The 26,121-nt window shown below is 33.4% G+C and overlaps 1 protein-coding gene across 2 annotated transcripts in view; it reads right to left on the bottom strand.

Annotated features, from left to right (window-relative positions):
• The window catches only part of LOC140160963 (glutamate receptor 2-like), a 158,585-nt gene extending 135,305 nt beyond the window's left edge, over positions 1 to 23,280 (bottom strand). For both annotated transcript variants that reach the window (XM_072184311.1, XM_072184312.1), the window contains exons 1-2: positions 22,798 to 23,280; positions 16,464 to 16,610 (exon numbers count right to left, since the gene is read on the bottom strand). In XM_072184311.1, the coding sequence (XP_072040412.1) occupies positions 16,464 to 16,610; positions 22,798 to 22,921 (271 nt within the window). In that variant the 5' untranslated portion in view covers positions 22,922 to 23,280. The remainder of the gene's footprint in view (positions 1 to 16,463; positions 16,611 to 22,797) is intronic.
• Between the last annotated feature and the right edge of the window lie 2,841 nt (positions 23,281 to 26,121).

Raw genomic sequence — 26,121 nt, 5'->3', positions numbered from 1 at the left:
CAACTGAAATTTTTGATTTAAGCTTTTTTCGTGGATATCTAATGAAAACGTCATAAAAAGAGAATGCTAAGATCACTAAATATTCCTTTAAGTGCATTGGTAGACTTCTTCGTAGTCCACTTGCCAATTGTGCATACTCGTGCTATTACATTTAAGCATAAATTTCTGATTTGTATTACTTTGTGTACAATTTTCATATCTGTTCTTTTCAGTCACCGTACTCCCTCTGTTTGTTAGCTTCCCAAGTGAATTTTTAGTCGGACTTTCGCGATCAATAAACTGGTAGATTCCAAAATCAGAGTTGTTCAGTATTGAAGTTAAGTGAGCAAGTATAATTATGTCAAGATATGTCGCATTCGATAACATAGACATAGCCTTGACATAGGTGTACTAAACTTTTACTGTCATTAATTATATAAACTTTTATGACCATTTACTATTGAATACTTTAATTCTAATAAACATCAGTATAATTCAACGGAATGCGTTCATCATGATTAAAATCATATTTTTATTATCAAAAATCGACTATGGCATAGTCTAATGCATTGGTTACAAAAACTCTACTTTATACACGAGTTCAATTTTTGAGATAATATATTTGACTGGAGCTTAAGGAACTCTGCCATCGAAAATGAGACTATTTCGTTTAATTCTTTTTTTAAATTACTTCGCGATTAGGTTTAAAACTGTTCCAACATAATTATATATGTATAATGATAGTCACTCATGCCTGTTATATAAAAATGAGATGAATTACATATGGAAGGATTGGTCCAGAGTTACGCATCGTATTATGTTCAAGGTATCCCTTAAGTTTGTATACAATAAATCATGTAAGCAGTGAAGAAAATAATAATATCATCATTATACTTTCATGGACGTATGCGTTATATTTGTCAGCTTATCAAGTCATCTGAAATGACACAAAAGAGGAGAGCGATAACCAGCCCATCGGTCAATGACATTCAACTTGTTGTAATCTATGCGTAAACAGGGTTATTAGTTATAGATATCGGATGTACTAGTATGTATGGGTTTGTATGTACAATAGCACACCTCCTGCTTATAAGAGCATTTCAGTTGGGTGCTACTAGTTTGTAAGAATATTCGCGGCTCACGCCGCTCATACTCTTACTACTACTAGTAGCACACCGTACCCTCTTCCAGCAGTGCTATAATTTCCCATATTAAAATTTTACAATGCAATATGACCTGTGCATCGGGTCTTTCTAAGAGAACTTTCAATAAGAGATCATTTTAATTACAGTAGTAAGTGACAACAGATATGTAGCATACTTGACCGATGACAGAATAGTGAGACATATTAACATTGCAAACGTGGGTGGGTTCAAAACCAGTACCTTTATTTTGGATTTGCATGCAAACAACTAGCTACTCAGACCTTCACCTGACATACAGAACTGGACCAGGTTATTCTGCTAAAGAGAACATTTCAATTATAATCATAAGTGATAACAGACATATGACATACTTTACGGATAAGAGATTGTTGAGACAGATTGACATTGTAAACAGAGGTGGGTTCAAAACCAAATAACTTATTTAGGATTTGCATATGAAGACCTTCACCTTCTTACAGAACTGAAGCAGGTTATTCTTGTTAAGCGACCACTTGCACCTTTTAATGAAAGTAGAAGAAAATTCGCGGCTCACGCCGCTCATACTCTGACTACTACTAAGATAATCAATAACATAATCTTTGATTTGACTGATCTTTGAAACGTCACAATGTGAAGGACCTAGCTGGTTAAGATACTTGTTAATAGTTTGGTTTTTCAAAGACAACTACTCTAACCTTCACCTTACTTGAAATTTTGAAACAGAATGTTCTCCCTAAGAGACCAGCTTTTAATTATAGTATAGTAGTGATAACAGATATGTTCCATATTTGAGTAAATTTTGGAACATTACAATATCTAGAACCTAGGTCCCTCATACTAACATGTTTCTATTAGCAAAAAATGAAAGTCGGGGGTTCTGTGTACAAAAGTTGATGTGCTACACGTGCAGGTCACATTTGGAGTTCTATTTCTGTGATGTTGGTCTTTGAGCTATGGTATTGGGGATGAGAATATAATGCCATGGCCATGTCTTGCAACTGAAGTCACATACACTGAACATAGTGTAAGGGTAATGATCTTAAAGATAGGCAATCAGTGTATGGGTCACCTTCATCTGAGATGGCTCGTCACGCCAATGTGTCCGAATCCGACATGGAAGATTTGGTTATGAATAGAATTCCAGTTAATACTCGTAAGAATACCAATTGGGCTGTGAAAGCATGGAACTCTTGGGCAAAACACACTACAACAATATCTTTAAAATGTTTTCGAAATGTCATAAGTAAACTATTTTTGCAAACATTTTTGGCCAAATATTTTGTCAACACTTATATAACATTATGTTAAAATATTTGCATCCAGCAAACACAGAAATGTTCTTAAAATGTTTTTTACAAAACGTTTTAATAACATTTAAATGTCGGGTTATATAAAGGTCGTAAAAACATTTGAAAAACGTTATTGTAAATATTTTGGGCAAACATTTTTTGCAAAATATTTTTCAACCCCAAAATAACATTCTGTTTAGAATGATTTGTACCAAGTTTTCAAAAATGTTTTTGGAATGTTATTAAAACGTTTTTATACCTTTTATATAACCCGACATTTAAATGTTTTCTGTAAAACATTTGTGTTTGCGGTGCAGTATATTACCAACAAATGTTATTTAATGTGATGAAAACGTTTTATACCATTAATGTACCCTTTATATAACCCGACATTTAAACGCTTTCTGACAACCTTTTATAACCTTCTGCGAATGATGTCGAAAACGTTTTGTGTTTGCTGGGAAGGCAGACAAAAAAATAGAAAGAAAGAATGAATGAAAGAAAGAAAGAATGAAAGTGGGCCAGAAAGAATGAAAGAAAAAAAGAAAGGAAGAAAAACAGAAGGAATGAAAGAGAGAAAGAAAAAAAAAAAAACAGAAGAAGGGAAGAAATAAAGAAAGAAAAAAAAAGAAGGAAAGAGGGTAAGAAATAAAGAAAGAAAAAAGAGAGAGAAGGAAGGAAAGAAATAAAGGGAAAGAAATAATGCAAGAGGGAAAGAAATGAAGAAAGAAGGATAGAAAGAACTTGGAAAAGGGAAGAAAAAAGAAAGAAAGAAACAAGGAAAGAGGGGAAGAAAGAAAGAGAGAAAGACTAAAAGAAATATAGGAAAGGGCAGGAAGAAAGAAAGACATCAGAATGAAAGGAAGAAGGAAGGAAAGACAGAAAGGAAAGAAGGAAAGAAAGGAAAGAAAGAAAAAAGATAGAAAGCAAGAAAAAAGAAAGGAAGGAAAGACAAAAAAGGAAATAAATAAAGAAAGAAACTAAGGTAAAAAAGTAAGGAAGCACAGAAAACAGAAAAACCAGAACGGAAGAATAGAAGGAACGACTGAAAGAATGCAGAGGAAGAAGGAAAGAAAGAATGGAACTTAAAAAAAGGATAGGCAAGAATATTACTAGTATAAGCAGTCAAGGTTGTCACACAACCCCAATCGGTCAAACGCAGCCTATAAATCTAAGCACATACAATGACCATGTACCTTGCTCCCTCAGACCATAGCCTCAGACCCTATCAATTAATGACCCAATTATCTGCTGTGTCCCCACATGTAGGTCAACTCCTGTGAAAGGTAAAGGAATTGCAGTTGGTGACAGGTTTATTGATAAACACATTGGAGTTGATGACAAGTTTAAAACCAAGACACATGGCCATAAAAGCACACCTCCTGCTTATAAGAGCATTTCAGTGGGTGCTACTAGTTTGTAAGAATATTCGCGGCTCACGCCGCTCATACTCTTACTACTACTAAACATGTAAAACCAGTTTAAGGGGTTAGAAAAAACAAAAGTTTGTCATTAACCCTGATTAACTTTTTGTAGCACAAACTGCGAAGAGGGAGTTGTTACAACTCCCTCCCCCCTTATAATTTTCTATTATAAATGTCATTATACTGTTATATTTGCTGCCAATGTACGTGAGTCTTCTACTAAAAGTACAAACATTCCCCGCATAATGTCGCTATAATGTCATAATGTGAGCGCGTCCTCACAAAATTGGCTATATACAAAAGTGTAGGCAAAATTGATTTTCGGCTATTAGTGTTCAAAGAACATACGATTTTCACCTGATTTTCTCCTAAATATGAAAGTAAATAACTATTTCAACCTAACCATCAAGTAAATAGTCCATTGTAATGATTTGAAAGGAACGAAATGAAGATTATTTATGGTCGCCCCTACCCCATAGCAAAATAGAAAGGTTTCCCGGTGACCACCCGATGACCATTCGGTGGTCATCAGAAACCTTTCGGGTTCCTTTTCCAGAGTTATCCGAAAGTGCCCGCTAGCGGATACCTTGCGGATACCTAATTAAGTTATCGAAAAGTTTTCGGGTAGACATCCGGAAGTCTCCCAAAAACTCAAATATTTCAAATGAGTTACCCAGAAGGTTCCCAGAAACTTAGATTCTTTGCAGGAGTTACCCGGTAGTTATCCGCTTTTAATTTGACCTTGAAAATAGCATTAAGAATGCGTGGGTGGGTATTTGGTCAAAGGTCACTGAATGAATTCAAAATGGAGTAGCTAGCTGTTGGCAGTTGGAATATATTTGTGCAGAATATTCAAGTTATTTGTGGTCCAAAATGTATGGATTTACATGTAGGACATTACAAGATGTTTACTAATTAATCTGGAACATGCTGTAGGAATTATAAAGCATTGAATGCTTCATTTCATATGACAATGCAGGTAGGAAAATTTGTATGAAATGATTTGTATTGGTGCAGTCTTTATACACTATGTATGACACATTTGAATGTTTTAGTTTATATCTTTTGTAAATTATACATGATTTTGACAGTAAATTAATGTCAATTAAATTACTAATCATCAGCTTATGTGTCAATTAACTGATAAGCTTTGTGTTAAGCTATTTGTTGTAAATAAATTATAATATTTGATATAAAAATTATAGACTACTAGGTGTCAGTGATGTGATCACATTTTAGTTTACTAAGTATATGTATGCTGATATCATATGAATTATTTGTACATTAATTGAAAGTTTTGCACCTAATAAAGGTGTGAACCAAATTAAATCAGAAGAATATTTTTGTACAATAACTACAATTACATTGTACACTTTCAAGTTTATTATAGCAAGATATCACAAGCTCAACTGCCATGACTGCAGAGTTGTATTTCTCCAAAAACTACAATTCAAATAATAAGCTAAACTGCCTAATACATTTGTGCATACTCATGAATTTGAATTTCTGCATTCCCCAAAAGGTCAACAGGAAGTCTCCAAGGAGGTCACCAGGTATATCGTCACCAAAAGTTATCCGCTAGGTCCCCGAAAAGTTATCGGGTAGTTATCCCCTAGTTCCCAAAAAAGTCATCGGGTAGTTACCCGCTAGTTTCCCAAAACAGTTATCCGGTAGTCATCCGGTACCTATTCCTGAAAGGTATCCACTATGGTTTCCCAAAATTTTATCGGGTAGTCACCCGCTACCTATCTAATTTGCATGTGAAATTTGCCGGTGTCTACCCGGTGACTATCGGGAAGTTATCCGAAAAGGTCTCATTTTTTGATATGGGACCCTAGGGTAAGGTGCTGGGGTAACAGATTTATCACTAAAATGAGCGCAAAGGAAGGATCTACGGTCACTTTAAGTCGTTTGGGCGTAAACACTGGCGTGTTAGCATGCCGTATGAAAAACCTCCGAAGCACTAGAGATAATGGATCCACGTTCTTTTTGTTTAATAGAATCTTGTTGAATATTAATAGTTTAATTCATTGCTCCACATAAGACACTGATTAGTAAACTGTCATTGAATAACGTTTCATATCTTATTGCAATTTTCTCTCAAGTTTCATAATTATTTTCAATGTTACAAAAAAAAATAACATAGGCCATATTAAGGTTTTGACATAAGTAGTTAACGTCCAGCATAATTTGTATTAGCAAATAACGAATGCATTAATGACAATTGCATCTATCTGTTATTCTTGAAACCAAATAAGTTAAGGCAAGTGTGATGACAGAGCCACATTTTTCTAGTTTTAGCCGTTTAAAAAAATTGCGATGTACTTCTTATTAATGATACATTGATTTGATAGGAAATGAGTCATGATATCCACTAATCGCATTCACATCTGTACAGGCCTTGCAGTTCTTAAGTTAAAACCAATATTATATCAAAACAATTTCCCAAAAACAACTCCATCCTCTATCGTTTACTCTGATTAGGATTTCCACAGCTGTGTTGGTGTCCGTTTTCAATGTCTTTCCTAAATATATTCATTTATTTTTGACCATTTCGATTTTGATTTTGATTTTTGTATTTTTTTTTATATTTTATTCATTTGGCAACAAACATCAAAAATAGAATATAACATTTTCTGTAATCTGCGAACCTAAGGTCTGTTAATATTTCCATATCGATGCACATTCCTCTCTTTTGTAGCAACGTCTTCCAATGCTTCTGTGAACATTCTTGGTGACAGTGTGTCTCCCTGCTTTACGCATCTTTTCAATTTTACTCGTGGAAACATTATCTATTATATGAAGTCTGGTGGTTGCATCTGTGAAGAATTGATGTCGTCTAAGATGTAGATCCTTCATTTACTGTTTTTTTAGAAAAAAAACACTTCTTTATGCTTTACAGGCTTTTAAGCCTGTAAAGCATAAAGACGTGTTAAAAATGCTATCTGAATACAAAAATGAAACAAAAACATACTGCTTTAAAGATTGTTTGACGAAAATATATTGTTTCTTTTCCTCGCCCCCGCATTTTGGAATTTTTTATTCTTTGTAGATTTATCACTTTTAAAATTCCATATTCACCATTCAAGCACTAGTACGAGTCGTAACGTTGCTTGTAGATGACCCAAGTTTATGCAACTGACATTTTAGTAACTATAGTATACTAGTATACGGACATTCTAACTTTGAGGCTTTTCAGACAATCTAATTAATCTAACCCCAATTAGGAATAAAGAATTAATGTTTCTTTTGACAGCGCCATTTTTGGAATGAATTAGACAAAGACCTACAGGGTATAGTATGCGACACAATTACGAAAGCAATTAAGGAGGCGATTATACATTTGGTCTTCAGGCTATATTCTCCATAATGTTTCTTTTTAATTTGCGCATATTTCCTTTTGATATCTTTGTATTAATTGAATGAATATCATATCTGTAACTTGTCATTATCTAGACATTAAACTTTACCAAAGATAATGACCAAAAACAGCATAATTCTCCGCAGATCTGGTTAATTCGGGGAATAATATGCTCATAGCATCATCTCAATCACCAATGTATCAAAGTGATCCCGGAGATCCCGCTATACGCCATTTTCTAAAATATACCAATATGTGAGGACATAATAAATTCATCGACCTCAATATATGATCGTACTACAGAATATTAGCCTAAGTTGCATTAGGTATTAAAAAAATCATACTCTACAGCACGAGTCAATTTTGAGATTGCATAATTTCTATACAGTATATGCAATAAACCAACCAGAACAGTATAACAATTGAAATAATAGGCACGTTGGAGGGTAGTTCTAAGATAGGTTAAGAAGAATATAACGTCACAATTCTGTATTATTATTCAACGTGTGTCTATGCTGTCATGTAGGCCTACCTAGCAACAGACACGCCCCCGGTACAAACAGATGAAATTTGTAGAAAAGCGTGATTATGACAAAAAATGATACTTTAAGGTCTTGTTTTTTTAATTTTTGTATGGCAGATCATACATACACATGTGCTGAGGTCAAAAAGGTAACAATTTTGTTTTTGACCCCTGACTCGCCTGTCATACCAAACAACCCCTTAACTGAACGTTCAGGAACTTTGCCACTGCAAATGCGACTGTTTCTTTTTCTTTTTTGGCTATGTACAAAAGTATAGGCAAAATTGATTTTCGGCTAAATAAAATATTCTACGAACATACGAATTTCACCGGATGTGAAAGGAAATAACTATTTCATCCTAACTACCAAAGGTTCCAATCAGCAAAATTACTTCGCAATTAGGTTTGAATTATCCCAACATGTATATAATGATAATATAGTCATGCCTGGTATGAATAATATATGGAAAGATTGGCCCAGAGTTAGGCATCTGGTTAATCCAGGAAATTATGCTCACAACATTCTCTTAATCACCAATGTATCATCAAAGGAATCCCACTATACGGTATACTTTAAAATAAGCCAATATATGCGAGGACAGAATTGATATGAATTACATATTATGGAATGATTGGTCTGGAGTTACACATTATGTCCAAGGTAGCCCCTAAGTTTGTATTCAATAAATCATGGTCTGGAGTTACACATTATGTCCAAGGTAGCCCCTAAGTTTGTATTCAATAAATCATGGTCTGGAGTTACACATTATGTCCAAGGTAGCCCCTAAGTTTGTATTCAATAAATCATGGTCTGGAGTTACACATTATGTCCAAGGTAGCCCCTAAGTTTGTATTCAATAAATCATGGTCTGGAGTTACACATTATGTCCAAGGTAGCCCCTAAGTTTGTATTCAATAAATCATGGTCTGGAGTTACACATTATGTCCAAGGTAGCCCCTAAGTTTGTATTCAATAAATCATGGTCTGGAGTTACACATTATGTCCAAGGTAGCCCCTAAGTTTGTATTCAATAAATCATGGTCTGGAGTTACACATTATGTCCAAGGTAGCCCCTAAGTTTGTATTCAATAAATCATGTAAGCAGCGAAGAAAATAATAATATCATCATTATACTTTCATGACAGTATGCGTTATATTTGTCAGCATATCAAGTCATCCGAAAGGACTCAAATGAGGAGAGTGATAACCAACCCATCGGTCAATGACATTAAACCTGTTGTAATCTATGCTTAAACCGGTTATCAGTTAATATTGTTATCGAAAGTATAATTGGTCTATTGGAGAAAATAAGTGCACACCCCCTATAGAGGAGTGACTTTTCAATAAAGGAAATGTCTGGATTTCCAAAATTTGCTTTCTGAAAACGACTGGAATTCCAATTCTCGCTATTCGCAATAAGGCCGCCGCCAGCAATTTACGATGTATTACATGGAACACGTGACAATATTTTTTAGTTTGTCAAAATAAAGGTGTTACACGCGAATCGATACTCAATAATACTTAATAATGTGATTTGAAATGTGCACAATTAATTTTTTTCTATCGATTTGCGTGTAATACCGTTATATTGACAAACTAAAAATATTGTCACGTGTTCCTATGTAATAGCATGGTAATATTCGTATTTCTCGGACTTTGATGTCGACCTTTTCCCATGATACATCACGATTTTTCCCATGATACATCGCAAACCGCTGGCGGCGCCCTTATTGCGAATAGCGAGAATTGCCAATGTTACTGGAAAAAGCTTGGAAATGCAATTAAATGAATGAAATATCACGGAATTGATCAAAATGGGCTCTCAAGTTTAGGATTTCCGATTTTGAACTACTTTTCTGTTGGATTTTTTTGGGGCACCTTAAAAATCTTGTATTTCCAACAATCATAACTGGGCAATCCGAAAATCCGAACTCTTCTATAGGGGGTGTGCATCTATTTTCAGGAATAGCGCCTTGGGTTTGTATGTGCAATATATATACATGTTGAACCGTTTCACAGTTTTTCATTAAGCCTACTGAGCCATTCTTTGTAACACAAAAAACTACAAAGAGGGGGCAGGTTGTTGCAACCCCTCCCAAATTTTGGTACCTATATTGCATGCATGGTATATGAATCTCCATTGTATGCATAGTATACATGTATATGAATCTCCTCTATACAGTGACACCAAAATAAGTACAAACATTCCCAACATAATGTCGCTATGAAGTCATAATGTCAGCGCGTCCTCAAAAAATTGAGAAATTCTGGCTATGTACAAAAATATAGGCAAATTTCGGCTAAGTAACATATGCTACGAACATACGATTATCACCAGATTTTCTCCTAAATATGAATGGAAATAACTCTTTCATCCTAGCTTCCAAATAAAAATTTGATTACTCGGTCCTTCCCCTGTGTAAGATGCTGGGGCAACAGTTTTATCACTAAAATTAGCCCAAAAGATGGATCTACAAATAGCTTAAGTCGTTTGGGCGTAAGCACTGGTTTGTTTTTATGCAGGATGAACACCTTCAAAGTACCAGGGTATAGAGATCCACGTTCTTTTTGTTTAATGTAATCGTGTTGAATATCAATTGCTTAATTCATTGCTCCACATATTGCTCCACATAAGACACTGATTAGTAAACTGTCATTGTACAATCATGATAATGCTTGCCATGAACTTTGTTTTTTTTTCTTTGTGCATTTGCAGGCCACCACTTTACTTTCGCTGTGCTGTTAAATCTGTCTAGTTACTCTTCCATTGTTAAAGCAACATCATCCACGAGACTAAGGTCTGTTAATATTTCCATATCGATAATCATTCCTCTTCTTTATGGAATGACTTTCTTGGCAACGTCTTCCAAAGCTGCTGTGAACATTCATGGTGACAGTGTGCCTCCCTGCTTTACTCATCTTTTTATCGTTACCTCTTAGGAAACATTGTCTATATACATATGAATTCTGACTATTGTGGATATAATTAATGTGGATATAATTAATGTCTTCTAAGACATAGATGCATCCTGCGTTGCTCCAATCTTCTTAGTGTATCAAACATTTCTTTATGCTCTACAGGCTCAAATGCTTTCCGATTACAAAAATGAAACAAAATCATACTGCTTTAATAAAGATTGGCTGATAAAAATTTGTTGTTTCTTTCCCTTGCTTCTTGGTTTAAGTTGTATTGTGCATTCGGACCATAATTGAATTCTCTTTTCTAAGCGTAAATACACTTTTTGTGTGCAGTTTACAAAAAAAATGGTTTAGTTACAAAGATAATTACAATGTGATCTTCGAGAGCACTAGATGTAATTATAATCCCTCTAACATGCCAACTAATTTTCTTCCAAATTGAACAATTAAATAGTATATGTAGGGAGTCCATATCAAAACAACATTATGTGCACAAAATTGAGTGCTATACAATCACTGAATGGTCCTTTAAACATACAAAATTCGTAATCGATGAGATAATTTCCAGAAAACGTATGGTCAGTTTCTGTAGTAAGAGTAAAAGTCATTGCATGCATGCATGCTATGATTGGAAATGTGCGCATGCATTTATTATTCGCCTGTCACTCAACACGGTCCATCTACCCATACCACTCTTAAGACACATCGCCAATTTCCCTCCAAAATAATTCATAATGAGTCGCATGCAACCAAGATGCAATTCCAATGTTATTATATTCAACACGTAAATGATATCACATGGTTTTGAATTCACTTGTTTGTTCGTGTTCTTGCCACCTAGAATCATCATATCAGCCATCTTTGATTTCGAGGGATATTCTAGTAACAGTCAACTTGTGCTGTATGGGGCTGTTCCATTTAAATTCCACACTACCCATGTGGAAGATTTTTAAAATATTTTCCACATAAGGAGTATGAATTTCAAATAGAATGAACACATAAGCAGCTCCATTTGAAACTCATCCTCCCTCTGTGGAAGATTCAAATTGAATCTTTCTGAGAGGGTGTATGAAATTCAAATGGAACAGCTTAATGTGCTCATTCCATTTGAATTTCATACTCCCCCTGTGGAAGATATTTCCAAACTTTTCTACATGGGTAGTGTGGATTTTAAATGGAATAGCCCGTACTGCTCTCTGTACAATGAACTGAGGTGCTGAAGTAAGGCTCATGTGGAAAATCGTTAATTACTTTCTCGCCCGTCTTGAATTTGATCATGAAACATTAATTTAGTCTTATAGTTGTGATTACAATCCGATTAAGTATCATTCTACAATAGTACTAACTTTCATGAAAACATCGCCAAAAAGACATTTGATTATTTTGAAATGAATGAATCTAATTTGCAACAGCAATTAAGGGATCTGATAGCAACGTTTGCACGTTATTTTTTGTGAGACATGATAGCACATCAGACACATCAAATTACATTCTGAATACAAAGAATGTAGTTCTGATATCAAATAATTTTGATTTTTTTTTTAATTCGCGATATAATACAAATTTTATTTGAAATTTTTGACATTTAACAGTCCTCGAAGTAAATTTTATAAATCTAATGACATGTACTTAAAGTGTATGTAGTTGGGAGGAAAAGCCGACCATTATATCAAAATCTGTACCTTTCGTATTGAAGATATACATATTTTCCCAAAAGACCTACGAAAGGTCATAATTTGATGGTCGGCTTTTCCTCCCAGTTACATACACTTTAAATACATATTATTAGATAAGGTTTACTTCAAGGACTGTTAATTTAAATATCAAAAATATCAGAAATATAAATTTTTAATAATCTGCCATAAAAGTGTATTATATCGCGAATTTTAAAAAAAAATCAAAATTATTTGATATCAGAAGGACATTCCTCGTATTCAGAATGCAATTTGGTGTGTCTGATGTGCTCTCAGGTCCCACAAAAATACTGTGGGTGACCAAACCCTTAATGTCAAATATTCAAAGAAATTACAAGCATATACGCCAACTGTCTTAACTTAAAAAACATTCCAAACACCCAAAATGTTCAATGTTTAAATGTCAACTTTTTTATGCAAACTACTGTTTCTTTTCTGTAAATCGGTTTCAATTACACCAATTTCACAAAATCGTGGTATGAGCTGCTAAAATTATATAGTGACTACTAGTATTTCCAATAAATTATACCCCATAGTAAATTAACCTCCCAATCCTACAAAAAGATCTGTGTCAGTCACATAAAAGTAACAACACATCTGAATAATTTAACTATATAAAATTATTCGTAATTCAATACGCATCCAATAAAAGAAGCATTAGAGAACAGGTATCATTGCACATTATGTACCTATTTAGTCTTTTTACGAAATGCCAATCGGAAGTGATCAGCCATATCTTACTCCAGGCTTTACTAGATCGCTGTCAATCCCTATGGTTTTATGTAAATCATCAAATATTCATGATTTCAATACTATGAGTATGAGTAGTGCGAGTTTGTAGGTCCCATGAGGAATATGATGGGTCAGAAATACACCGCCGAGGGATTCGGTTAAACATCGCCACGTCATGCGTATATTTGTCTTATTACTATGAATATAATTACATTTATGAAGTTTATCAAGACCAAATAACATTTAAATTATGCGAATCAATTTTTTATGATATCAAAATGAAAAGTCATTCATTGTGGGGGTGGATCATATGGTACGGATAATCAGTATCATTATTATTAGTAGTAATTCTCTTACAATGGGATTCTCAACCTCACAATGTTGCAGTAACATTTTTTTTAAATCACATAAAATAAATAACACACATATAGACGACGTTCTTTCTTGTATGGGAATGCCAAATGTTTTTCTAGTGATATTTGCAGAGAGTGATCGTTCCATTACCGTGCTTCTCAGTGAATGCAGAGTGCATCCAAGACAATGATGAATTATTTACTTCGGTTCTCTAAGGGGACCGCATTGAACTGTTAGCTTCATTAACGGTGATCTATATAAAATTACTGCGTCTAAAAATAAAACTATAAACAGTCATAGTCGTCGTCATGATCCATGTGTGTCTGTTTCATGGCACATGTGTTATCCTGTGAAAGGAAACAGAATTGATATTTTGGCACATTTTACGTTTGAAACGTTCGTGAATAACATGAATGATACTAGGAAATGCATGTGCAAACAGTGTTTATGATATGCCTTGTTCGATGTGAATGTGCCGTTGTGAAACGCGTTTTTTTTTCTTCTAATATCAAAACTGCTGGTGCAATTTAACTAAAAACGTGGGGAATCAGATTATTTTGGCGCAGGCCTCAATGTGAGGTGCAAAACGCATTGAAAAAATGTTAAAACCTAACCATCCACCTTTTTAAAGCAATCAATCAAAAGATTCAAATAAATTTATGCTGTATACCTTTAAAAAAAAAACTACACATGATATACTTTTTGGTGTCTCCAGCTTGTAACTTTTTTTAATGTAAATATAATGTAAATAATATATGCTAAACATGACATGATCATGTGTATAGCATTTGATTGAAGTCAATTAGTCAATACACAATTATTCTGATCAATATCATTCAGGAAAGATTGAAAACAAAATTCACCCTTGCTAATTTGAACAGTTTAAGAAAAACTGTTTTACGTATTATCGTCACGAACCAAGGATGGATGTAATTTTTTTATCCCGATATATATACATGTAATTTCAGGCTCTAAATTATCAAACAATGACTCTATACTAATATATTCGACAAAATGTCTGACTTTATAAATCCCATGCCAAAATTGAAAGAATCTAATAATATAATTTCCTTGGTCTATATTATCTGTAAAGGTATAGCGACGGTATTATGTCAGTTGATAATATAAATAAATGCGTATTACTTGTTAGGAGTGAGATTGTATAAAACAATGCACTTGTACTGAGATGTTGATGTCTGCAATACTCCCGCAGTGTGCATTAGACGCATCAACTTCTCAGTATGCGCGCATTATTTATGTACAATTTCACTTCAAACAAGCAATACGCATTTATTAACCTATATGACTATAATTATTACATTTCACCACGTTTTCAAGTAATAGGTAATTCTCTAAAATGATTTTTTTTTAGAAATTAGCCGAATTCGACAACACATTTGTAATATTCTTTTTAGACACATTTTCCAAGCTATTTTAACATTTTGAGTTTCACTAATTTTCTCCTGTAAACGGAGCACTATTTTGTGACATTTAGCCCGCGGTACACAGTATTGGGCTATTCCAGAAAATAAGTGCACACCCCCTATAGAGGAGTGAATTTGAAATGAGAGAAAAACTCGGATTTCCAAGCTTATCACTCTACAAAAGTCTGGATTTCCGGTCACAAATAATCAAAGAAAAACCCGGATTTCCATATTCTTCATTAAAAAGTGAAAATAACCCGGAAATTTTAACCACTTTCATGTTGAAGTTTTAAACGCTTTTTAATTTGTACCCAAAGTTGGACAAGCAGACCAACTCAACTGTTGGGTCCAATCTTGATGGTGTTTTCCATGGAATGTTTTAACAACGTTGGTTTTTACAAGTAGACGTACATAGGGTTTTCACTTTAAACATTGCTTTCATTCGCTTTATAGGGATTCCCCGTAGTTTTATGGCCTAAATATTAGAGTTTTAACCGGTCGAGTAATTTCATGATTGAGTAGAGCGTTTCTAGCGTCAAGTCGAATCAAAAGCCCCAAAAGACTACTGTATAATCTATATGGGGAAATTGTTGGAAAATCTGAGTCGAGTAATTCCATATTTTTGAAACGTCAAGGCTTGAGTAAGACTCATGACTCGTTACAAGTCTGGTATAAATATCATATATAAAGATTATTGCAAAAAAGGCGAACAATTCTTACAATTTGCATTTACAAGATGTTTGAGTGTTCATAAACATTGCCAAATATGTCCACAAAAATATTCTCTTGTCTTCATTATGTTCATTCAACTTAAAAACAAAATTACATCATAATGATGTCGACCTTTAAATCGGTTGAGTTGGACAAAACTGCTTTCCTTATTTTTTATATTACAGGATATATACAACATATATTTACAACAAGAACTGATACCATTGATAGGTGATCGCATCAAACACAAAACGTTTTCGACATTATTCGCAAAATGTTAGTGAAAGATTGTCAGTAAACGTTTAAATGTCGGGTATATGACCAGCAAACACAAAAATGTTCTTCCTTTTATGTCGGATTATATAACGATCACGGATACGTTTAAAATGTCATTGTTAATTATTTTGGGCAAACAGTTTTGCAAAATATGTTGTCAATAATTAAATAATATTCTGTTAGAATGTTTTTGCATCACTTTTTCAATAATGTTTGAATGTTATTAAAACATGTTTATACCCTTTATAAACCCGACATTTAAACCTGTTCTCTAAAAAGGTTTTGCGTTTACTGGGATAAAGGGTATAAAACGTATTCATAACATTTTTGAAAATTTAATGCAAAATATTCTGACATAATGTTCTTTATATTGTTGACAACATATTTGGCAAAACATTTTTGCAACAAATATTTTACAATAACATTTGACAGCATTTTAAAAATGTTATCATAGTGTATTTTCATACCAAACGCTTTAAAAACGTTTTCATTGTGTTTATATAACCTCACATTTAATGTTATCATAATGTTTTCCCAAAAACCAAAATACAACCTTTAAAAACCTTTAAAAACGTTGTGTTTGCTGGGATATTAAATTGATACAATATTAATAGAAAAGGAAACTTCTTACGTGTTCGTGTTGCATTGAAACTGTCTCCAACCATAGCTCTTCTATCGTAACAAAAGAACTGGTACGATGAGTTTCTCCTGGTATTATGATAAACTATTGCCTGACGAAATAGTATCACTGGAGCTCGTCTTTCGTTTGACATAAACCCTGCAAAATGAGTGTTAATGATATTTATTATATAACAGAAATAATTATGTGCTTAAGGAATCGGATAGCAACGTTTGCACAGTGTTTTTGTGGTACCTGAGAGCATACCAAACACACCAAATTGCAATCTGAATACGAGGAATGTAATAATGATATCAAATAATATTTTTTTTAATTCGCAATATTATGCAAATTTGATGGCAAATTATTACAAATTTATATTTTTGATATATTTGATATTTAACAGTCCTCGAGTTATTAACTTATCGATATAATACAAATTTGATGGCAAATTATTAAAAATTTATATTTTTGATATTTTACAGTCCTAGAAATAAACTTAATCAATCTAATGACGCTTTAAAAAGCGTATGTAGCTGGGAGGAAAAGCCGTCCATCATTTGAAAATTTTGAACATTCGCGTAAATTTCGTATTGAGGAAATGCATTTTTTCCCAAAAGACCAAAATATCAATTTTTAATAATTTGCCATAAAATTTGTATTATGTCGCGAAAATTATTTGATATCAGTAGGACATTCCTCGTATTCAGAATGCAATTTGATGTGGCACAAAATGAATTTGGGACGATTTTATATCAAACATCATATATCTCACCAAGGAGACAACCGAATTGGTCAAAGTGGATTATTATATTGAAAAGTGATATACTTTATCTATCATAAATTAGTGCCGATTAGATGTCCGTTCCTGGAGAGGGCCTCATACGAAATATGCCAATAAACTTATAGTTAAGGTTACGGTTGCATATTGGGTATGAGGCCAGTTCCGGGGCCTGTTGCACAAAAAGTAAGATCGATCTTACGTTTGGTGAAATACGGTTTCAGGCGTGATATATCTTACGTATACGAGCGATTTTTGTGAAATGGCCCTTGATCAATTGGAATAAATGTGCCACAATGTCCACATAACTATAACCTCGTTTCCTGCATTTGATGTGAAGTCATAACGTTGATGTAAACATTTTTCTTTGATTTATTAATTCCATATGAATTTAAAATCCTCTTATTATAGAAATTGGTACCTTTCATAATACAATAATGCTCTGTAGTGAGTCTGTACCACAATGCAATGTGGGCCACATGCAATGTACTGTTATGTAGTGTAGTGTAATATAATGAAATGAAATGTAATGCAATGCAATGCAATGCAATGCAATGTAATGTAATGTAATGTAATGTAATGTAATGTAATGTAATGTAATGTAATGTAATGTAATGTAATGTAATGTAATGTAATGTAATGTAATGTCATGTCATGTAATGTAATGTAATCCAATTTAAAGCAATGTAATGTAATTTAATGCAATGTAATGCAATTTAATGCAATGTAATGTAATGTAATGCAATGCAATGTGATTCAATTTAATGCAATATAATGTAATGTAATGTAATGTAATGTAATGTAATGTAATGTAATGTAAATTTATATCATAATGTAATGCAATACACCGTAATTCAATGTAATGTACGTTCTGTTCGAGAGAAACACTGAAAAATACAGTGGATAAAGTGCTCAAAAATACAGCAATTGGCACCAGATATTTTGTGTAGTGAAAATACTGCATCAACCACTGAGAGAAGATAGTATGCAGATTCCCATAATAAAAGGGATATGTGATGGATATACTTCGACAAGTTGACCTCTAGTAAAAATATGTCAGTTCTTTCAAAATAAAAGTGGAACAGTATGGATGGAAACTTTTCCAGAAGAAAGGAGTAATTGGTGAAAGTAACACAGTTTTGGAGATTGTCATCTGTGCAAGAATCTTGCATGGAAAGTCGCCAGGTAGAGTTCATGAGACATAGGCTTGGAAAATGCTTCAGGGAGTTGACTAATGCTTAACAAGTGAAATTAATCAGCATGTAGCAACAAGCAGAAGACTGCCAGATAAGTAAATATTGCAAGTCATTGGTTGTATGCGTGAACTTTAAAAAAAGCGATTTCAGCCTTCGGTCTTTATCGATCGTAAAAACAACCAATGACAAATTGAAAAACTTTTCTAGGTAGCAATATGCCCACTGCATATGTGGATGTCGAACGGTGTACCAGATTAGCAGCCAGAGCAATTAGGGACTAAAACTACCATAGACAAACCAAGAAATCTCAAGGTCACTAAATGAGAGGATCTACAGATCACTTATTCTGGGTATTGCCACACATGGAGCCAAATCTTGGACTCTCTGTTCATACCAAATTAAGTTTGAAGTATTCGAGATGAGATGTCTTACTGTGGACAAGATAAGGACTGAGGAGATCGGGTGCATGCTGAACGTAACAAAGACTGTTCTGGAAGAAGTAACCCAACGACGAATGAAGTGGTTTACCCAACCAGTCTCTCTCACCCAGCTACCAGAGCAACGTCACTGTCGCTAGGACACTAGGTCGTCCGCTTACCAGATGGAAAGACAAAATACTACGCAATATAGGAATGTCGCTGCATCAAGATGCTGAACAGCAGGCCCAAGACTGACCGATGCTTGAGTTGAGGATGATGACTCGGAGGATAAGGTCACACACCACACACACCGGCTGACCGGCATGTGGAACAACGTCAAATGAAAACTCCGCCTAAGAAGACGGTAAGAAGCTCTACCAATGACATGAGAAAATAATTGCATGACATGACAACTCATTTGTTACCGTATACATATTGAATGTGAAACAATATCTATTGGCTTGGTTTGGTTTCAAAAGGTAAACTAAAGTAGAATGATGTTGCATTAATTCCAATTTGGTCTCGATGGGTGACAACATAGTTTATGCATAATGTAAGCCCCTAAATGTATACGAAGTAAGATAATCTCATTCAAAGGATGCGTTCAATCCCCAAAAAGTAACAGGCACGACAGTTTACTAACCAGATAATACCTTTATATACTTTACATACCTACACCAATAAAATAGGGCAAATAATAATTGCTGTCATTGATCAAAATTTAAACTCACACGCTCGCCTATTAAAGCTAAACTAAAGTGCCGTCTCAATTTCGCTTAATCCCGCGTATAACACCATGCTATAAATATTTAAGTTGATTTTTCAGTGGGATGGCGTTTTCGAGCGGGCCAGAGAATAGACTGAAAATCCCCTTTGAGGCACTACCTTAAAGCATCCCGCGTAGTACATTCGTATGATTTATGTGCATCTTTAAAAGGTGAGATAAAGCGTGAATGCTCCATATATGCCAAACTGTCTGGGATAAGGACAACAAAATGCAAGTGATGCTTCACACTTGATAATGGGCATTCAGTGCAAATTCAATGTTAATCATTGGTGTAAGATACAACTAAACTGCTCTAAGATTTCACAAATTTTGTAAAGGCAAGTATTAATTTATACATTCAGTGCAAATTCAATGTTAATCATTGGTGTAAGAGGCAACTAAACTACTCTAAGATTTCATAAATTTTATAATGTCAAGTATCAATTTATACAGTTCAAATCTAATTTTAATCTTTGGTGCAAAAGACAGCAAAACTGCTCTAAGATTTCATAAATTTTATAATGTCAAGTATTAATTTATATATTCAGTGCGAATTTAATTTTAATCTTTGGTGCAAGAGACAACAAAACTGCTCTAAGATTTCATAAATTTTATAATGTCAAGTATTAATTTATACATTCAGTGCGAATTTAATTTTAATCTTTGGTGCAAGAGACAGCAAAACTGCTTTAAGATTTCATAAATTGTGAAACGTCAAGTATTAATTTATACATTTATAGTGCAATTTTAATTCTTGGTGCAAGAGACAACAAAACTGCTCTAAGATTTCATAAATTTTATAATGTCAAGTATTAATTTATACATTCAGTGCGAATTTAATTTTAATCTTTGGTGCAAGAGACAACAAAACTGCCCCAATATTTCATAAATTTTGTAACGTCAAGAAGTAATTTGCGAATTTAATTTTAATCTTTGGTGCAAGAGACAGCAAAGCTGCTCTAACAATTCATAAATTGTGAAACGTCAAGTATTAATTTATACATTTAGTGCAATTTTAATTCTTGGTGCACGAGACAACAAAACTGCTCTAACATTTCATAAATTTTGTAAAGGCAAGCATTAATTTATACATTTAGTGCAAATCTAATTTTAATCTTTGGTGCAAGAGACAGCAAAACTGCTCTAAGATTTCATAAATTTTGTAACGTCAAAAATTAATTTGCAAATTTATTTTCAATCTTTGGTGCAAGAGTCAACAAAACTGCTCTAACATTTCATAAATTGTGAAACTTCAAGTATTAATTTGTACATTTATAGTGCAATTTTTATTCTTGGTGCACGAGACAACAAAACTGCTCTAACATTTCATACATTTTGTAACGGCAAGTATTAATTTATACATTTAGTGCAAATTTAATTTTAATCTTTGGTGCAAGAAACAGCCAAACTGCTCTAAGATTTCATAAATTTTGTAACGTCAAGAAGTAATTTGCAAATTTAATTTCAATCTTTGGTGCAAGAGACAACAAAACTGCTCTAACAATTCCTAAATTGTGTATCGTCAAGTATTAATTTACACATTTAGTGCAAATTGAATTCTAATCAGTGGTGTAAAGCTGCTTTAATATTTCATTATTTCAAAGTCAAGTATTAGTTTTTCACAACCACAATGGAAGTCAATATCAAAAATGTTTGTATAAGTGTGATATATCAGATATGGAGGCATCTCCGAGGTCGATGATGCTTTAAAGTGTGAAACATTAAACCACTTTCAGAGCATAGAAAATGTTTTTATTCAATAGCGTCAGTGATGTGGTATGTTAGCAGAGAGGCCACATAGTCAATTTGATTTTGAGGTTTTCATGCAACATGTTTGGACAAAGCTTCTAATGGTGTTAACACACACTCTGATCTTTTCATTTTGCTATGCTGTAAATTCTGTAAAATCACGTGAATTGCAATTTATTTGTAATTAACATTCTTTCATGGTGCATGTGTATCTCTCTGGGTGCATGCTTGGTGAAAAATAGGTAATCAAGTCCAACACCTTAAGTAAAGAAAGAATATGCAGCACGTCATGAATACGAACATTCAGAATACGTGTAATTTACTGTTGGATTGACTTTGTTGTTTGCAAGCTTTGTAGAATAATATTACACTATAGTCAGAAAGACGCCATTTTGTATATACTTCAGATACTGTAGATGTACGAACTCTAAAACACTTTGTTTGTATTTTGGCAGCAGTTTCATGCTATTGCCTTCAAATACTATGGATTGTTTAAAATAGTGTGTCCCTGCAGTGGTCAATATATCCCAATTAATATGCTCAACAACAAACGTCCTGTCTGTAAGTGCAACAATTGAATAACATTAAGTGTAAACATGGTAAACACTATGACAGGCATCAAAACGTGAAATATGTAAGATAAGAAATTGTGCTATCTACTAAAGATAGAAAATCGTAGGCCTACTATGACTGAAGATAGCCAATTGCGCCAGCTACTTAAGATAGCAAATTGTGCTATCTACTGAAGATAGCAAAGTGTGCTATCTACATGGACTGAAGATAGCAAATTGTGCTATCTACTGAATATAGCAAATTGCGCCAACTAAGATATCAAATCGTGCTAGCTATCTACTGAAGATAGCAAACTGTGCCAATCACATAAGATATCAAATTGTGCTATCTACCCAAGATAGCAAATTGTGCTATCTACTGAAGATAGCAAATTGTGCCAGCTTCCTAAGATAACAAATTGTACTATCTACCTAAGATAGTAAATTGTGCTATCTACTGAAGATAGCAAATTGTGTTCTCAACTCTCATCTATTTGTTCAGTAAAACTTGGTCCCAATGACAATTATTGCAAATTCTACTTATCTAGTATTATTACCTTTTAATTTATGAATTATTTTGCATTTAATATGCTGAAACAATACTAATTTCTTGCATTCCTTTATGATATTTTAAATTGGAGACAACCAGCATAGCTCTATGCTATAAAGGAGGACAGCTATAAACACGATACTTGTCAAAACTACGAACCACGCATAGTGCCGTAGGTAATATTCAACTTATAATAATCACTTTGTTGAATTTAACCGATCTCAGCCCGCGTAAAACATATAAAATAATATCATAAAATCAGCATCTTGTACGATGAATCAATCTCAACTTCGAAAATGTTGCTCGAACATAGAGAATGTCAAGCAGTATTTACCTATATTAACAATAGTTGTCCCGGAGCCCGATAATGCACAGTGACACAGGTAGCAAAGCATTAAGAATACTGGCGTGCAAAACACCGTAATAATTCCACATCGATGAACACTCATCAGCATCATGATGTATTGGCATTAACAGTAGCTCAAGAACCCGTAAAAAATCCAATCTTTGCTCTGATTTATAATCAAGTATAAAATTCCAGGCATAAAATGTAGTGGATAAAGATAGAAATTCTTCAAGTATTCAAGTAGGCTCCATAGAAATCCACACGTTGTTATACTTCCGGAGTATGCATCTCATCATTGACGGTATAGATGTATTATGAAGGAAGAAGAACTACAGAGCTGTGTGTTGAGAAATAGCAAAATCTTCCTTGGGGAAAGCGAGTGCTGCGTTACCATTTTAAGCACGTTCTGCAGCACCGAGTTCACACCCGTTCTACAGTAAAACGAGATGAGTTTATGCGTGATGTACTTCACGCACCGACACACACTGCCACAATAACGCTCACTTTTGACTTGCTTTTTGACTTCGAGCTTGAAAACGGGATTAAACTAATTATCATCGTCAATTTATGGTTTAATTTAAACACCACATTAATCAAAATGAGTATTAAATAGTAATCACCAAAATAGTACTCAAAATAGTACCTCTGACACAATAAGAAGAATTATTCAACGTGCAAAACGAATTTCGAATGTTACCAAGGAACGATAGAATTGGTTTTAATTTAGTTTCAATTTAAAATCAATTAAGGATATACGATGTATTGTTGGTCGAAGCAGCCAAAAAAAATTCGATTTTCATTATCTGAATCAATATATTATTGAAAAATAACACTTTGGTGTTTTGCAAAAGTTCATTCTACAAATCATATACTTTGAAAAGCTTAATTTATTGTTGTTAATGAGTTATATACGTTTTACAAAAGTATTGTTGTTTCAGCCCTCTTTACAACATAACTCAAGAACCACAGGGCCTATAAAAGGTATATCTGTGATATTTGAATTCTTCTACACGCTCGCTATGAATTGAGCAATGCAATTTTTGCTAAAGCTCACTACCATTCGCAAGATGCTGTGAGCTACTTTTTTTTTTTTCTTTGACCAACAATACATCGTATACCCTTTAAAATGCGATGAAGTATCTTTTAAAAGTTTTAAATATTAAAACACCTTACCTCAATTGTTTGTGCGTAGGCCTACTTGGGAGCTCGCTTTGTTTTTTTGTTTTTTGTCTATACGTGTTGGGCCTTTGGGTTCGGTGGGGTGGTGTTTGTGCATGTGTACATATATTATATGTTGGCTGTTTGTTTGCATGTGTTTTTGAAAGTGTCGTAGATTTACTGCATATAAAAAAAGAGAAAATCATACAGAGGTATTGCAAAAAGTGGTAAACCATTGCTGTTGCATTTGTTATTTGGAGAGCTATAGGCCTGGGGGGCACTTTCATTGGAGAAAGGGTGTGTCTGTAAAATGTGCTCACGTTCTTACGTTTAGATGTCGATAATATAGGTCTAATTATTATTGAGATCTACCCAGCAAACACAAAAATGTTCTTAAACGTTTATTCAAAACGTTTTAATAACATTTAAATGTCGGGATACATAATGGCCATGACATGAATTAGTTTTTAAAACGTTATTGTAAAATAGTTTGGGCAAACATTTTTGCAAAATATTTTGTCATCAGTTAAATAACATTTTGTTCATCACGTTTTAAAAAACAATCTGAATGTTATTAAGGCGTGTTTATTACTATTAGTATACCCAGTAAAAAGTTAATAACATTTAAATGTCGGGTTATATAATGGCCATGAATAAGTTTAACGTTATTGTAAAATAGTTTGGGCAAACATTTTTGCAAAATATGTTGTCAACCGTTAAATAACATTTTGTTAGAATGTCTTTTCATCTCGTTTTCAAAAAAAAAAATCGGAATGTTATTAAAACATATTTATACCCTTTATATAACCAGACATTTAATTTGTTTCTGTAAAACGGTGTGTTTGCTGGATATCGTGTATGCTTATGTTATTTATTCTGCATCAAAAGAACGTCATTTGTGTCACGCAAAAGTATTACAAGTTGTAAAACCAACGCTCTGCATGGTCTATTGTTCTATTGTTTCCGATTAGAGCGCTGACATATTGGAAAATGTTGCCAATCAATATTCATGAGAGTGTACATTCAACCATGGAATAATTGATAGGAAGAGGCACTCCCTAATTAGCATGAGGCCGCATTCTTATTTAAATTAGCCATTGTGTTATAAATTCATATTCATGTTTACCAGTAGCACTTTACACTACCAGGTAGGGTAAGCCATGAATAATTTAGTGTTGTAAAGTCAAATAAGCTTCATTCTTTCCAGTCTTGAACAAAATAGTAGGCGGAGGCGGGAATCGATCTCGGTACCTCTCGGTTGAAAGGCACAGCGTACGACCACTACGCCAAGTAATCTGCTGTGAGACGTGTGATTTTAATCCTTGATATTGCTCAATGGAATAAATCGTGAAATTAAATCAATAATAAAAGAAGCAGAGTTTTATTTTGGGCTCAAATTGGAGACAGCTCTACTAGAGAAAAGGGAAAATATTTGTCTTTGCTCTAAAGAAAATATTTAAGTTAGAAAATAATCAAATAAATTTAAATAAATATTTTGAAACAGAATGTTATGCCTCTATTAAAAAAAAATATATTATAATAACTTGTGTGTACTATAATTTATTATTTATTTATTATTAATTACTTACTTACTTAATTAATTAATTAATTTATTTATTTATTTATTTATTATTTAATCACTAACATTTATACTCACTTCATCACTCACTCACTTAAAATTAATCTCATTCTGATGACAAAACAACCCAATTAATTATATCATGAACAATATTATTTAAATTATTAAAATTTTGTAAATTTGACCAAATATTTTTATAATTGTCCCAGAAAGATTAATTTGATTGTAGGTGCATGCAGTAGAAAATAGTCTAAAGACAATATATGCAAAGTTTAAGGCCTTTTATGGTGGGTATACTTTTGGAGCTACATTTTATTTCAGGTCGAAATATGGTGAAAAAATGAAATGTGTAAAAAACGCGTTTGAAAATTAAAAAAAACGTTGTTTTTAAATTTTTTATCCGATTTGCATAACTTTTGAAAGTTTGTTTAATGTATTATCAAAAGTGCATTATGTTAATGTGTCTAATAATGAAAAACACATTGATATAATGATGATTTTTGATTTCTCTTGACACCTGTCTCACTTTAATTTCAAAATGGCAATTTATTGCTCGCATTTATTTCAGAAAAATT

Source organism: Amphiura filiformis, chromosome 9 (assembly GCF_039555335.1).
Source record: "Amphiura filiformis chromosome 9, Afil_fr2py, whole genome shotgun sequence".
Classification (NCBI taxonomy): Eukaryota; Metazoa; Echinodermata; class Ophiuroidea; order Amphilepidida; family Amphiuridae; genus Amphiura; species Amphiura filiformis.
Note: the sequence above shows the minus strand (reverse complement) of the source record. Positions and strands in the feature narration are given on the sequence as shown.